The 14,666-nt window shown below is 32.7% G+C and overlaps 1 protein-coding gene across 1 annotated transcript; it reads left to right on the forward strand.

Annotated features, from left to right (window-relative positions):
• The first annotated feature begins 6,581 nt into the window (after positions 1–6,581).
• LOC133200219 (RING finger and CHY zinc finger domain-containing protein 1-like) lies at positions 6,582–14,661 on the forward strand. The gene is made up of 8 exons (XM_061336036.1): positions 6,582–6,729; positions 6,969–7,088; positions 8,605–8,723; positions 11,182–11,260; positions 11,580–11,683; positions 11,898–11,927; positions 12,170–12,314; positions 12,536–14,661. The coding sequence occupies exons 1-8, from the start codon at positions 6,673–6,675 to the stop codon at positions 12,803–12,805; spliced, it is 924 nt and encodes a 307-aa protein (XP_061192020.1). The 5' UTR covers positions 6,582–6,672; the 3' UTR covers positions 12,806–14,661.
• Positions 14,662–14,666: the final 5 nt, after the last annotated feature.

A 14,666-nucleotide genomic window follows, 5' to 3' on the forward strand; every position in this document is an offset into this window, starting at 1 on the left:
GGGTCTGTATGCCCATCACCAGGGTCTGTATACCCATCACCAGGGTCTGAATAATCTATCACCAGGGTCTATATACCCATCACCAGGGTCTATATACCCATCACCAGGGTCTGTATACCCATCATTAGGGTCTGTATACCCATCACAAGTGTCAGTTTACCTATCACCAGGGTCTGTATACCCATCACCAGGGTCTTTATACCCATCACCTGGATCTGTATATCCATCACCAGGGTCTGTATACCCATCACCTGTTTGTGTGTCCACAAAAACTTGCCCATTACTTTTGATTGGTTGGATCTATGGTTTTCATATGTCACTTGTGTATTTCTTGTGATAAAGACTTTGTTTTGTTTCTAACGTATTTGACCTTTTGACCTTGATCTTGGAGTTTTGCCCACCTTTGCAAGAATTTACCAAACTTTAACCTTGGCTATAACTTTTGAACAGTTGGTGCAAGGGCTTTCATACTTTACATGTGTATTCCTTTCAACGGATATTTTTTAAAAAATTGACCTTGACCTTTGAGTTTTACCCATTTTTAAAAAAATTAACCTTGAGGAGTTAGTATCAGGGCCTTTATTTTCCACATGTGTATTCCTTGTGACAAATCCTTTCTTTGTGTTCCAACATATTTGAAATTTTGACCTTTATCTTGGAATAAGACCTACTTTTGAAAAACTTTAATCTTGGCCATATATTTTGGACAGTTGGTGCTAATGCTTTAAAGTTTTACATGTGTATTTCTTATGACAAGGCCTTACCCTGGGTACCTTTAATTTGACCCTTTGACCATGACCTTGCAGTTTGACCTACATTTAAAAAAACTTTAACCTGGGCTAAATCTTTTGAATGGTTAGTGCTTGGAATTTCACATTTCTCATATATTCGTGTATTCACTGAGAGTCCTTTCTTTGGGTAACAACATTTTTCAGCTATTAATATTTGAGTTTGAGTTGCATTTGAGAAACTTTAACCATTAGCCGAAAGCTGCCATACAGGGACATCAGTGTTTCACAAACACATCTTGTTTTAATTTGAAATACCAAACAAAATTAAATTGAAATATTCGATAAGAACCATTATAGTTTTTAAATAATTTTGTTCACTAAAGAAGAGAAAGTTCTTTGCTGTAAAGTTAGGTTTATTTGTACGTTTGTTTGTTCAATAATTTGTTTATTTATTTTTGGCCTGAAATGACCATGTTATTGACCATTCGAGAAATTAATATCAATACGATATGTTCTTTGATATCAAACATATAAAACTTTCATGAATACTTAGCTTTGAAGTCTGCATTTGGTCTGTGCGACTTTGTAAATATATTTTTTAATGAACGCTTGCACTGAAAATTTAAGTTTAATTTTAAATTTAAATTTAAGGAGGTATAACCTACCGATTACATGTATTTTTATTGGGGGAGGTGGGTTAAACTCACTATTTATAACAAGGTGTCGTCAGTCTAACTATCATGATAAATAAATAAGAATGACTAAATAATTGTCTGGAATGTGTTTCTTGGAATTTATTTCAAGGCCTAAACATATAGATCAAGGTGTAGGGAAAGGTAGACCAATAATAACGACCTCACTATAGATTTTCAATCCACCTTCTTCGGTGTAAATACTACAATTTTATTTATTTCATTTGTATTTACAATTCATCAAATTATAAATTCAGATTAACAATTTGTTATTACAATTTGTTATCTTTTATAAAACAAGTTAACTTTTTATAATTGAAAATTATTGATTAGTTGTTAAAGTGTTGTATAAATGTTTTCCATCCTGCTGGGTTAATGTTAAAGTATGAATTTGAATTCCCCCAATACTGATGTACAAAAATCACCGTTACAGAAAAAAATGCGAATAAAGCGTTAGATTAATTTATCTTATCCAAATAAAGAATTGAGAACGCTTAAACTGTTGCAAATTGTACATGTAGTCTAATACAGGAAAAATCTATGAAATATTTTGTTTATAAAACAAGTAAAATCAACAGTTAACACATTAATCACAGATTGTGTTTGTCTGCACATGATTAGAAAAATCGGCTTTCTAAGAAATTGCCCCAAAATGTACGATACATGGGAGAATTATTTGAAATCACAAAGATATAGTCAGATAGGAAACAAACTCACTCAATCTTGTAATTCATATTCGATTATCTTGTGATTTATTTTTGAAGGTTGTGAATACTTTATAATTATATTTAAAAAAAACCCTGTGATTCATATTTAATTATGCGATAATCTTGTGACTTATATGCGAAAAGTTCATATTCGAAATCTTGTTACTGTGTATTTTTTTTTAGGTGTGTCAAAATATTTATTTTCCTTAGTCGACTATTCGATAACATTATTCGAACGATAGTCGAATATTCGGAACATTTAATTAAAATAAAATTTTAATATTTCAAACCTCACTTGTAAATGCAGGAGGTATTTATAACCAAAAAAAAAACTTTTTACCTCATATATACAAAAAAGTAACATTAATTGCCTCTGTTGCACACAGATGTTTACAGGCACCTAACGTGTGGGCAGTGTGTTTAGATGAAATAAATTTAGACCGTAAATTATTCATATATCAGTTTTTATTTTAGCAAGCATTAAAAAAATTGCCAGCATGATATTTTTTAAAGTTTACAAAAATAAAGAGGGGATGGGGGTGGAGGGTTAATACACACTATCTACACGTCTTACTCTGAATATATGTATTGTTAATAAAATTAATTTGGAAAGATATACATGTAAATATCATTACTTCAAATAAAACGTTTTATCATAATTATCATTTTATATTTAATGGAATTTTATTCAATTATTCTCCATTGCTAAAGCAAATTCGCCGGGACAGTCTATGTGTTTGTTCATCACAAAAACTTGAACATTCGTCATAATTTTTTGTTTAGTTTATCAATTTCAAGAAATATTCATCTAATAGAAAATGTATAATAATTTTTAAAAGATCAGACTCTCATATTCCACATATGAATTACGAATTACAGAATCTTTCTAATTTATTATTTTTTTTATCTTATGACCTTGTGAAATTTGATATACTTATAAAAAAACAACCCTGACCTAAGCTTAGTATGGAATGAGATATATGTTTTCATAATTCACATGTGCAATGCCCGTGACAAAACTATAACAAGTCAATGGAAAGTATGATCTTTGACCTTGACATTTGACCTTCTTTACAAAACTTTTAATTCTGGCCAAAGCTTTGCACCTGATGAGACAGGACTTTTATATTTTCATGTACATGTACATAGCTGTAACAAGACCTTCCAAATATACTCTGATTTTTAACCTCATAAACTTGACCTTGAAGTTTGACTTTCAAGTCATAACTCAATCCTTGGTCCAAAGCTTTTAAACAGAACATCCCACTTTAAAAATATATAATAATTTTAAATATGATGAGCTACCACGACAGTCACAATAAAAAAAAAAAAAAAAAAAAAAAAAAAAAAAAAAGATTAAAGACATTACATATCATTTCCCTGTAGTGAAATACACTGGGTTTCCTTCTTGACAACATGACAGCTAGGGTTTGTAGAACACATATATTTTGGCACTATTATCCTACTGTTCTACTGTCATGAACATAGAAGAAATTTGAACTTTGTGCTGGTTGCTTTTCTTTTATGATATTTTTTTTTCATTTCACACTTTATTGATTAATTATGTAGATATGTATATGTTCACATTTTCTGTGGAACAAGTAAACAACATAACGGAATTTTAAGATTTCTCTCGATTTATGCAATAGAGGAATCAGGATACATTGACATTTACAATGTAAAGATATTTCCACACAAATTTAAATCTTTGTCCATTGTTATAAATTTCTATATCCTTTGCTTCCTCCTTGACAGGCTTACACTACAAAATAAAAAGTAAATAAGATCAATATAACATTAGAGTTAAGGCATCTTCTCCACAAGATGTTACGTTTATGACTAGAAACATGCAAAGAGACACCCTAAAAAGTAATTAAATTGGATTCCATTTTCATAATGCAAACTTGGTTGAAGGACACCCTACTAAAAAGATGGCTTTTAAACCCTGCGAGAGGGAAAGATAAACTGTGGTGATGGGTATATAGACCCTGATGATAGATAATACAGACCCTGGTGATGGGTATACAGACCCTGGTGATGGGTATATAGACCCTGGTGATAGATAATTCAGACCCTGGTGATAGATAATACAGACCCTGGTGATGGGTATACAGACCCTGGTGATGGGTATATAGACCCTGGTGATAGATTATACAGACCTTGGTGATAGGTATACAGACTTTGGTGATGGGTATACAGACCCTGGTGATGGGTTTACATACCCTGGTGATGGGTATATAGACCCTGGTGATAGATTATACAGACCCTGGTGATGGGTATAAAGACCCTGGTGATGGGTATACAGACCCTGGTGATGGGTTTACAGACCCTGGTGATGGGTATATATACCCTGGTGATAGATAATTCAGACCCTGATGATGGGTATACAGACCCTGGTGATGGGTATACAGACCCTGGTGAAAGATATACAGACCCTGGTGATGGGTATACAGACCCTGGTGATGGGTTTACAGACCCTGGTGATGGGTATATATACCCTGGTGATAGATAATTCAGACCCTGGTGATGGGTACACAGACCCTGGTGAGGGGTATACAGACCCTGGTGATGGGTATATAGACCCTGGTGATAGACAATACAGACCCTGGTGATGGGTATACAGACCCTGGTGATGGGTATATAGACCCTGGTGATAGATAATTCAGACCCTGGTGATGGGTATACAGACCCTGGTGATGGGTATACAGACCCTGGTGATAGGTATACATACCCTGGTGATAGGTATACAGACCCTGGTGATGGGTATATAGACCCTGGTGATAGATTATACAGACCCTGGTAATGGGTATACAGACCCTGGTGATGGGTATACAGACCCTGGTGATGGGTATACAGACCCTGTGATGGGTATATATACTCTGGTGATAGATAATTCAGACCCTGGTGATGGGTATACAGACCCTGGTGATGGGTATACAGACCCTGGTGATAGGTATACAGACCCTGGTGATAGATAATACAGACCCTGGTGATAGATAATACAGACCCTGGTGATAGGTATAAAGACCCTGGTGATGGGTATACAGACCCTGGTGATAGTTATATATACCCTGGTGATAGATATTTCAGACCCTGGTGATGGGTATACAGACCCTGGTGATGGGTATATAGACCCTGGTGATAGGTAAACAGACCCTGGTGATGGGTAAACAGACCCCGGTGATAGGTAAACTGACACTTGTGATAGGTATACAGACCCTAATGATGGGTATACAGACCCTGGTGATGGGTATATAGACCCTGGTGATGGGTATATAGACCCTGGTGATAGATTATTCAGACCCTGGTGATGGGTATACAGACCCTGGTGATGGGCATACAGACCCTGGTGATAGGTATACATACCCTGGTGATAGGTATACAGACCCTGGTGATGGGTATATAAACCCTGGTGACAGACAATACAGACCCTGGTGATAGGTATACAGACCCTGGTGATGGGTATACAGACCCTGGTGATGGGTATATAGACCCTGGTGATAGACAATACAGACCCTGGTGATAGGTATACAGACCCTGGTGATAGGTATACATACCCTGGTGATAGACAATACAGACCCTGGTGATAGGTATACAGACCCTGGTGATGGGTATACAGACCCTGGTGATAGGTATACAGACCCTGGTGATAGATAATACAGACCCTGGTGATACATAATACAAACTATGGCAATATATAAACAGACCCTGGTAATAAGTATACAAACCCTGTAAACACAATTAATTTATAAAAGTAATATATGATAAATGCATAAATAAATCAATAAATAAATGCATGCATGAATGAATGAATAAATAAATAAATAAATACATAAATACATACATAAATAAATAAATAAATAAATAAATAAATAAACTAATTAATTAATTAATAGAATAAGAAATAAACGATGGAATGAATGTAATAAATAAATAAACAAATAAATGAACTTCCTAATGAATTAATCAATTACTTAATTATTTAATTATAAGAATAATAAATAAATAAATAGATAAATAAACTAACAACCATACAAATTAATAAATCAATGAATTAATTAATAAATAATTAATTAATGGATGGAATAATTAATAAATGAAGGAAAGAATGTAATAAATTAAAAAAAAATACATAAATACATTTTTTAATAAATTAATCAGTTACTTATATAATTATTAAAAAGATAAATAAATAAATAAATAAATAAAATAAAAACTAACTGTAAAGTTGATTCATTTATTCTTCTGCTTTTTAAATAAAAGTTGATCGAATTATGCATAAATTTCTGCATCTGACTATAGTATCAGTCTGCATTACTAGTTTCCATTATTTATTCCGAATTTCCTCTTCCCGTTTTCCGATCTCGATGGAAATTTATTGCGCGCATGCGCTCTGCCTGGTTATAGAGGCTGGTTACGAGATCCAAAAAAGCATACATATTATACCTCCTCTCAATCCCGTCGTGGAATTTTCCTTAAAAATTTCCTGAATTTTCATTAACTTTTTGTATAGTCAGGTACAGTGTATGTTGCTGCACAGTTATGGCAGAAGAAAAGAAATATGGATGTGAACACTACAAAAGAAAGTGTGCACTGATCGTAAGATTTTTCTCTTCTCTCCATTTTCCCGATGTTTTCTCCATGTATCCAATATTTTAGATCTGACTGGCTTGATCCTGTTTAGCCTTATCAAAGGAAGAAAATCAGTGGATTTTGAAAGTATTTCTAACATCATTTCATAAATACTTGTTATGAATTTTCTTACAGAAATACATTTACATACATACAAAGGTGTTTTTTTTTTGGTTAAATTCCCTATTTCAAAATTGTTGTTCCAGGCTCCTTGCTGCAAGAAAACATATATCTGTCGTGTCTGTCATGACGAGAAAGAGAACCATGAACTTATTAGAAAGAATGTTGTGCAGGTGCACTGCCTCGCTTGTAACAATGTCCAACAGGTCTGTTTGAATGATGATCGAGTGTTTCTTTTCTCTTTCAACTTATTTACCTTGCATTTCGGAGTAAGACCAAATATTGATTAATAACTCATTTTGCATTTAAGCATGATTGGCTCCTAAATAGAATGTTCAGTTGTAAAAATGATGCTGTCCTACAGAAAGATATATTTTGATGATGAGATTTGCAATATAGGCCTGCATGGGTTCAAATCCTGGTCTGGTCCGTCACATTTTTCTCCTCTCCTGTTACAATTGGTGCCATGCTATGCCCTGGAAGTGACAGATGAAAGACCTGCCAGGGAAGAGCCTGGGTTGGTGTCTTCGGGGGCTGAAGAACTTAAAGGAGAGAGGAATGTGGCGGTCAGACAGGTTCAATCACTGGTGGCCAGGTAGCTCAGTGAGTAGAGCACCTGACTGGGGATTCAGGGGCCCGGATTTGAATCCTGGTCTGGTCTGTCACATTTTTCTACTCTTCTGTTACAGTAGCAAAGTAACAAAGGGCTGTTAACTCCAGTCTATACAACTGCAATCTATACATATGTTATAAACATAAAATTTACATTTTAAATAATTCTGTCTTAAATTTAGTATGTTTTACGGTGTGACCGATGGGGTGAGCACAGTTGTACCATCTATTTAAAAAGCTATAGCAGCTTACACTTGTAATGTTGATCCACCTCTTCAAACGTCAAACCGCACGAGACACAGTCAAGACTGTGACGTCACAAGACGTCGGAATTTACGGAGACAGCTGAGCATCTGGTTGAACAAGACTAAAGATCTTGTGCAATAATAAATGAAATATGTTGTAGAGGAGGTGTAATTATTTTTTGTTTCATTTAAGCTCTCTGCAAAGAAAGAAAAGTAAATGTATCTCTCAGTAATGAATAATTATCCTTGGTCTTTTGTATGTTTTGTAAGAATTTCGCATGGAACCCTGGTAGCAAAGGAATTCTGGGAATGTTGCACCAGAAAATTTGCCTGACGTATGTACAGATTTCCGAATTTTTTCTGTTCTTACACGTTAGTCTATTGAGCTTGCTGCGCTCGCTATAAAGTCATTGCCCACAAACTAGAGATGCTGAAAAAAAATCAACATACTAATCTATTTGCACTTCAAATGGAATAGTTTAATTATATTAAAGAAAATTTAAATACAATATTTTACAATAAAATGTATATGTAGCATACGATGTGTATTTCTGTTTTAGTTGGTTGGTTATCCTTCAGCAAAAAATTGGTATCATAAATGGAGGATACGTAAAGAAATAATAATGTTTTTTGTGTTAACTTTACGTTAACTCAATATATTTATATATATATATATATATATATATATATATATATATATATATATATATATATATTACTTACCGGTATACTCCATTTATGATACTGATTTTGTATAATTGATTTCGGATTGATTACAAGAATCAATTGAAATTAATGACTCCTTTGTAATTTATTTCAAATTGAAATTTTTTAATTTTAATTAACTTAAGTTATTTATTGACAGGTCCAGAGTTTATGTGAGGAGTGTGGTATAAAATTTGGTAATTATTTTTGTGGAATCTGTAGACTTTTTGATGACGAAGACAAACAGCAGTTTCATTGTGATGGATGTGGCCTTTGCAGGTAGGGAATCACCTGATCTGTCAAAGAAGCTAGCATTGACTTACTCAAATTCCGTAACTCTATCTTAATACCACATTCAGACCTTAAATATGGAATTAAACATTTTTAATGTATGTAGGATTATTTTGTTTTTCAATTCTTGGTCCGAAGGCCAGGATAGAGTTGAAAAAGGGTGGTCAGATTTTTTACATTGATATATATATATATATATATATAAATTCTGCAAAATTCTTCTTCTAAAGCCAAAGTCAAATAAATTGTGTATCGTTTTCAAGAAGCTGTGGATCAGTTTTTTCCAAATCATAACCCCTTTGACAAAAACACGGCCATGTTAGGTTGTCAAAAAACGTTGAAAAAATTCTTTACTCTCAAGATAGCAGTGTCACAATTATATGAATATGCAAGCAATATCATGTTATATGGAAGTTTGTTCCAAGTTTCTTCAGGGTCAGTTGGGGTTAAGGTTGAGGCAGCAAAGGGGGTATAAAAGTATAGACACAGAAGAACTAAAAGCTTATATCTGAAGCCTCAATATACTGTAAATAAAAACTGTTTACATTGATGTTGCCAAACTGCATTATAATTAGGCCAACATTTTTTTATTTTCTGTTTTAAGGGAATTTTTTTCAAAAATTTGACTCTGGGGGTCGAAATAAAAATAAAAATAAAAGCTCAAAATTTAAGCAGTTGGTCAGAAAAATTAAAATAAAATGAAAAAATGCAACAAAAATTTTTATTTTCAATTAAGGTTGGAATTTTTTTTGTATGACCTTAATTTGTTAGAAAAACAGTGTTATTTGAAAAACTTATGTACACAAAACACAGAATTGGTACTGTTAATGGATCAATGAACTGTTTTAAATTTAACTTTCTCTTAGATATTTGGGGCAGGGGTGCATTTCTAGTATAAAGCTTGCAGTTTCTAACATTAATGCAAATCAAACATACAAATCTATAGTCTTCTCTCAGTTGTCAAATATCATATTGTCACCACAGTAAACCTATAGGACTTATGTCACACCCCTCATAAACTTTTCAGAATCTTTTATTTTTGGGTATTCAGCAAATTACAAGATCTGAGGATTTTGGACTAGTTCTGGCAAAGTTATGGAGAAAATACAGTGAGACATTAATGGATCAGCTAAAATAAATTAAATCACAGAAGTGCACATGAGACATGATAAAAAGAAAAGTTGTATAATATTTTTTTTCAACGCAATTCCAATTAATATATGTAGGTGGAAAAACGTACCACAATATCTCTATTGAAAACATATTCAAACTTTTTCAGTCTGTAGTATAATTATTCAATCTCTTTTTATCCTTATATTTTTCTTTCTGAGCATGCTAACTTTCAACATAACTGTATAAAATACACATCTTTCCCATAGTATACACATGTAAAATACACATGACAATATTCTGTTTACTGCAGAATTTAAAAATTTAATTGATGAAAATGGTTCTAATCCACAACTTTTGAATGAAAAAAGAAACCAGGTCTTGAATTGAAATAATATTTGTAAGGGCGTATCATTTACAACAATACTTTTCCCTAGTGGTAAAAAAAAAGTTGTTTTACTAAACAAGAGCTACACTACATCAGCTGATATGAATACGCTGATCAATCAATGTACATTATTTGTTACATAGCACCCAAAATTCTATAAAGGGGTAAAAAAGGAAATAATGTCTTGTATCAATCAATGATATATTTTCGTAGGTAATTCTGAATTCCAATATTTGTCATAAAACGAGTGAAAGTTATGACTCTAATTTCCTCAGTCACGCCACTTTCTACTAGTTCTACAGTGTTCCGTCGTTACTTGTAAAAAAAAAAACATTTCTGTCTTAAACTTAAGTTTAAAAAAAAATCTTCAAGACGCATTTCAATGTATTGAAGCAATTGTCAAAGATAATATGTACTCAAAACCTTTCTAAACAAGCGGTTGACAGAACCTCGATTTCCACATGGCCCTCCGCATGACATTTGATCAAGATTACTGTTTCATCTATTTCATTCAATCTTTCATTAAAATTTATACTTTTTCTAATATATAACATTGACACGTCACTTTTTAAACTGACTATTTAAAAACATGTGAAACCCTCCGATTCTGACATTTTGGTGCTATGCTGTGCAGTGACTATTCACGCTTCGAATACCGTGATTGGATGAATATATTTACCTCAGCCAATGACAAATCGCATTTTGAAAGGCTTGTAAAAAGGCTATTTATATTTCTTTTATTTTTTCAGTGACTATAAACAAACTATCGGCGGGAGAAATAAAAATAAAACTTAAATTGGGGTCGGCGCTCCCGTAAAACAGAATATAAAAAAATGTTGGCCTTAGTTAATTAATATCCCTTTTCCCTTGAGACTGTTTTTTTTTTAAATTTTGTAATCATCAGATTTTTTTTTGACTTCAGTAAAGTGAATGCAGTTTTTTTTTTAGGATTGGGGGTCGGGAGAACTTTTACCACTGTGATGTTTGTGATGTCTGTCTGGCAGTCTCCATGAAAGATAACCACAAGGTGAGAATTGGACAGAGGCACATTATACATTACTTCTGAATATACTGCTAATTGTTAATTTAGGGTTATATAATTCTAAGTGTAAGCCATGCATTTATGAGCATTTAGAGCATACATTCACCTATAGTAGAATATTAATAATACAGATTGGTGCATATTTATATATCAGTTTCTTGTAGAGGACAATTGCAGTGTAGAAATAGACCTTAACTGTTATCTGATACTTATACTAAAATTGAAATTTTATTTTTACAAAGAATTTTTAGAACTTTAAGATAAGCCTTACCCTGACCTTTTTTTTTCTTTTTTTATTTGGTAGTGTATAGAGAAGTCTTCCCATTCAAACTGTCCCGTGTGTTTAGAAGACCTGCATACATCTAGAATAGCAGCTCACATCCCACCCTGTGGTCACCTTATTCATTAGTAAGTGTTAGTGATAGATATACACTGTCAAAAAGATTACCGTTATAACTTAACTATCATTACTAAGAGTACTGCAATATCTTGAATTTTGTAAAATTCATTCAATAAAACAGATTATTAAAAAATCATAATTTTAATGATTAAAATTTCTGTATACAAATGCACATAGAAATCATAAAAATATAAGATAAAGAATGTTTTAATTTTTTTTCAGCAAATGTTTTAAAGACATGCTGAAAACTGGGTGAGTATACTAAGATTATTGTTGAATTAATATAATCGCAAGCCCCCCCCCCCCCCCCCCCCCCCTTACACACTGAAAAAAGCCGTATTTTGAATAAATTTTATAGTTTAAAATACACCACTTAGTACATATATATAAGTGAATGCATTAGAGATTTTTTTTTCAGTTACTACCTTCTTACATAAGACACTTAGTGCTTGATATTCAATCTGAATGATTAATCATGAACTTTCAATATTTAGTAACTACGCGTGTCCTATATGTGGCCAGTCTATGCTAGATATGAGCGACGTGTGGCAAAATGTTGACGAAGAGGTTTCCCAGTGTCCAATGCCAGAGGAATACCAAAATTATTACGTACAGATCCTGTGTAAAGATTGTCATGAGGTAATTTACATTTGTACAAAAACACCAAAACCTTCCTGAAGCAGTATATAAAAGGAAGAAAGAAAGTCTTGTTTTAATTAAACTAATTAGTATTTTAGATATTACATTTGAAAAAGGATGGTGCAAGTTAATTTTTCTTCTGAAATGCATTTATTTTAGGTTTGTTCATTTAGAAGTAATATATTATGAAAAGTTTCTAAAACAAGAGCTTTTTTCCTCAGGAGAGTCGAGTCTTATTTCATGTATTGGGACTAAAGTGCCAACATTGTGGTTCCTACAACACTTGTCGTACCCAAGAACCTGAGGGTGCAGAAGAGATGGCGTGTCCCTCCCAGTCCTCGGGGTCTGGTACTTCACAAGAAACCGAAACTACAGCGGAGGCTTCTTCTAATGAAACGACTGAGAGTGACCCTACAAACTCAAATAGCACTACAGATGTCTCAAACTTAACAGCACAGGTTAACAATTTAGATACCTCTGGGGGCACCTGAAGGGGAGATTTCTAGTAACTCTGCCAGCAGTGCAACAATTTAAGGTGACATTTTATGTAGCAGAATGAGATATGCAATGTGAACATATTCATATTGGCTACTCAAAAGAAGTTGTATATTGTTAGTTAGATAAATTATGCAACATTTTTATGCCCCGCCATGAATATGGCCGGGGCATATAGTGTTTGTCATGTTCGTCTTCGGTCCATCCGTCTTTCCGTTTGTCCTTCCATCACACTTTGCATTTAGCTCTGTTCAAAGCTCAGTTTCTCAGAAATTATACAAGATATTTTTTATCAAATTTCATATGCTGATAGATATTAAAGAGAGCTATGCAACTGCATCAATATTTTTTGACCTTGACCTTTCCTTTGACCTTGACCTCACTTTTCTTAAATTAGTGTTTAGCTCAGTTTTAAAGAAACCATTCAATATAGTGTTATCAAACTTCATATGCTGATACATACTGATGAGAGCTCTTCAACAGCATCAACATTTTTTGACCTTGACCTTTCCTTTGACCTTGACCTCACTTTTCTTTAATTAGTGTCAAACGTCATATGCTGATACATACTGATATAAGCTATTCAACTGCATCAATATTTTGACCATGACCTTTCCTTTGACCTTGACCTCACTTTTCTCAATTTGTGTTTAATTCAGTTTTAAAGAAACCATTCATAATATTTTTATCAAACTTCACATGATAATACATTCTGATGTAACCTTTTCAACTGCATCTACATTTTTTGACCTTGACCTTTCCTTTTACCTTAACTTCATTTATTTTAAATTAATGTTTAGCTCAGTTTTAAATAAACCATTCAAAATATTTTTATCAAACTTAATATGCTGATATGCATTTGTGAGAACTATTCAACTGCATCAAAAACATTTGACCTTGAAGTTTTATGTGACCTTGACCTCACTTTTCTTAAATTTGCATTTGCTTAATTTTAAAGAAACCATTTAAGATATATTTATGTAAGCTTATGCACTTATACATAATTTGGTGAGAATTTATCATCTGTATCCAACTTTTTTGATTTCAATGTTAAAGAAACTATTCAAGATATTCTCATCAAATTTCATACACTAATACAAATTTTCATGTTGCATTACTAATATACCCTTGGTGGGGCATTCATGTCCTATGGACATATTTCTAGTTATATATAAAAGAAATAAAATTAAAATTTCTTCAGAACATTTTACTCTACTGGTAACAAAAAAACTTGATTGTACGTACTCCGACACACAGCACACACATGCACAATGTACCAGTATGTCCATTGTATATTTCTTTAACAGGATTCAGTGCAAGTTTTATCTACCATTAGAACATTTTACATGTATGTTGTCCAGAATGTTTTAGATGAGAATTTTTTTTTTATACATACGGACATTTTCTGGATATTTAATGCATAGATATCAGATAATGTTACATATACATGTACACTATACGGTAGCATACATAAACTTCTCAGTATTAATGAACATTAAGGAATTCACTTCAATCATGTAATTAATTATCCATTTTTAAAATGTAAACTTTGAGTTTGTTATGTGATGCCATATACTCTCTATGTGAATCTCGGAGAAGACAGATGATTGGCATTATATTACGATATTTGTATTCTTTATTAATTTGTATGTGAATACTTATCATTGTAAAACAAGTGTGTTCTGTTTGAAACCAGATTTTTTTTTTTCTCTGTTAGTGTGGTATATATAATGTGGTCACTTCTACCTCTTGTTACTGGAGTTAGACACGAGTTAATCAGACTGGACTGAATTAATAAAAAAAACTTTTGAATGTATGTAGAATATAATTAAAAATATTATGGAAACAATAATGTGA

This window comes from Saccostrea echinata, unplaced genomic scaffold (assembly GCF_033153115.1).
Source record: "Saccostrea echinata isolate AGI-Se365-2 ecotype Australia unplaced genomic scaffold, CSIRO_AGI_Sech_v1 ptg000037l, whole genome shotgun sequence".
Classification (NCBI taxonomy): Eukaryota; Metazoa; Mollusca; class Bivalvia; order Ostreida; family Ostreidae; genus Saccostrea; species Saccostrea echinata.

Excerpts from the sequence above, each read along its gene's own strand:
- LOC133200219 (XM_061336036.1), top strand. The coding sequence starts at position 6,673 with ATGGCAGAAGAAAAGAAATATGGATGTGAACACTACAAAAGAAAGTGT. Across the intron at positions 6,730-6,968 it reads AAAGAAAGTGTGCACTGATC|GCTCCTTGCTGCAAGAAAAC; the intron begins GTAAGATTTTTC and ends TTGTTGTTCCAG. Across the intron at positions 8,724-11,181 it reads GATGGATGTGGCCTTTGCAG|GATTGGGGGTCGGGAGAACT; the intron begins GTAGGGAATCAC and ends TTTTTTTTTTAG.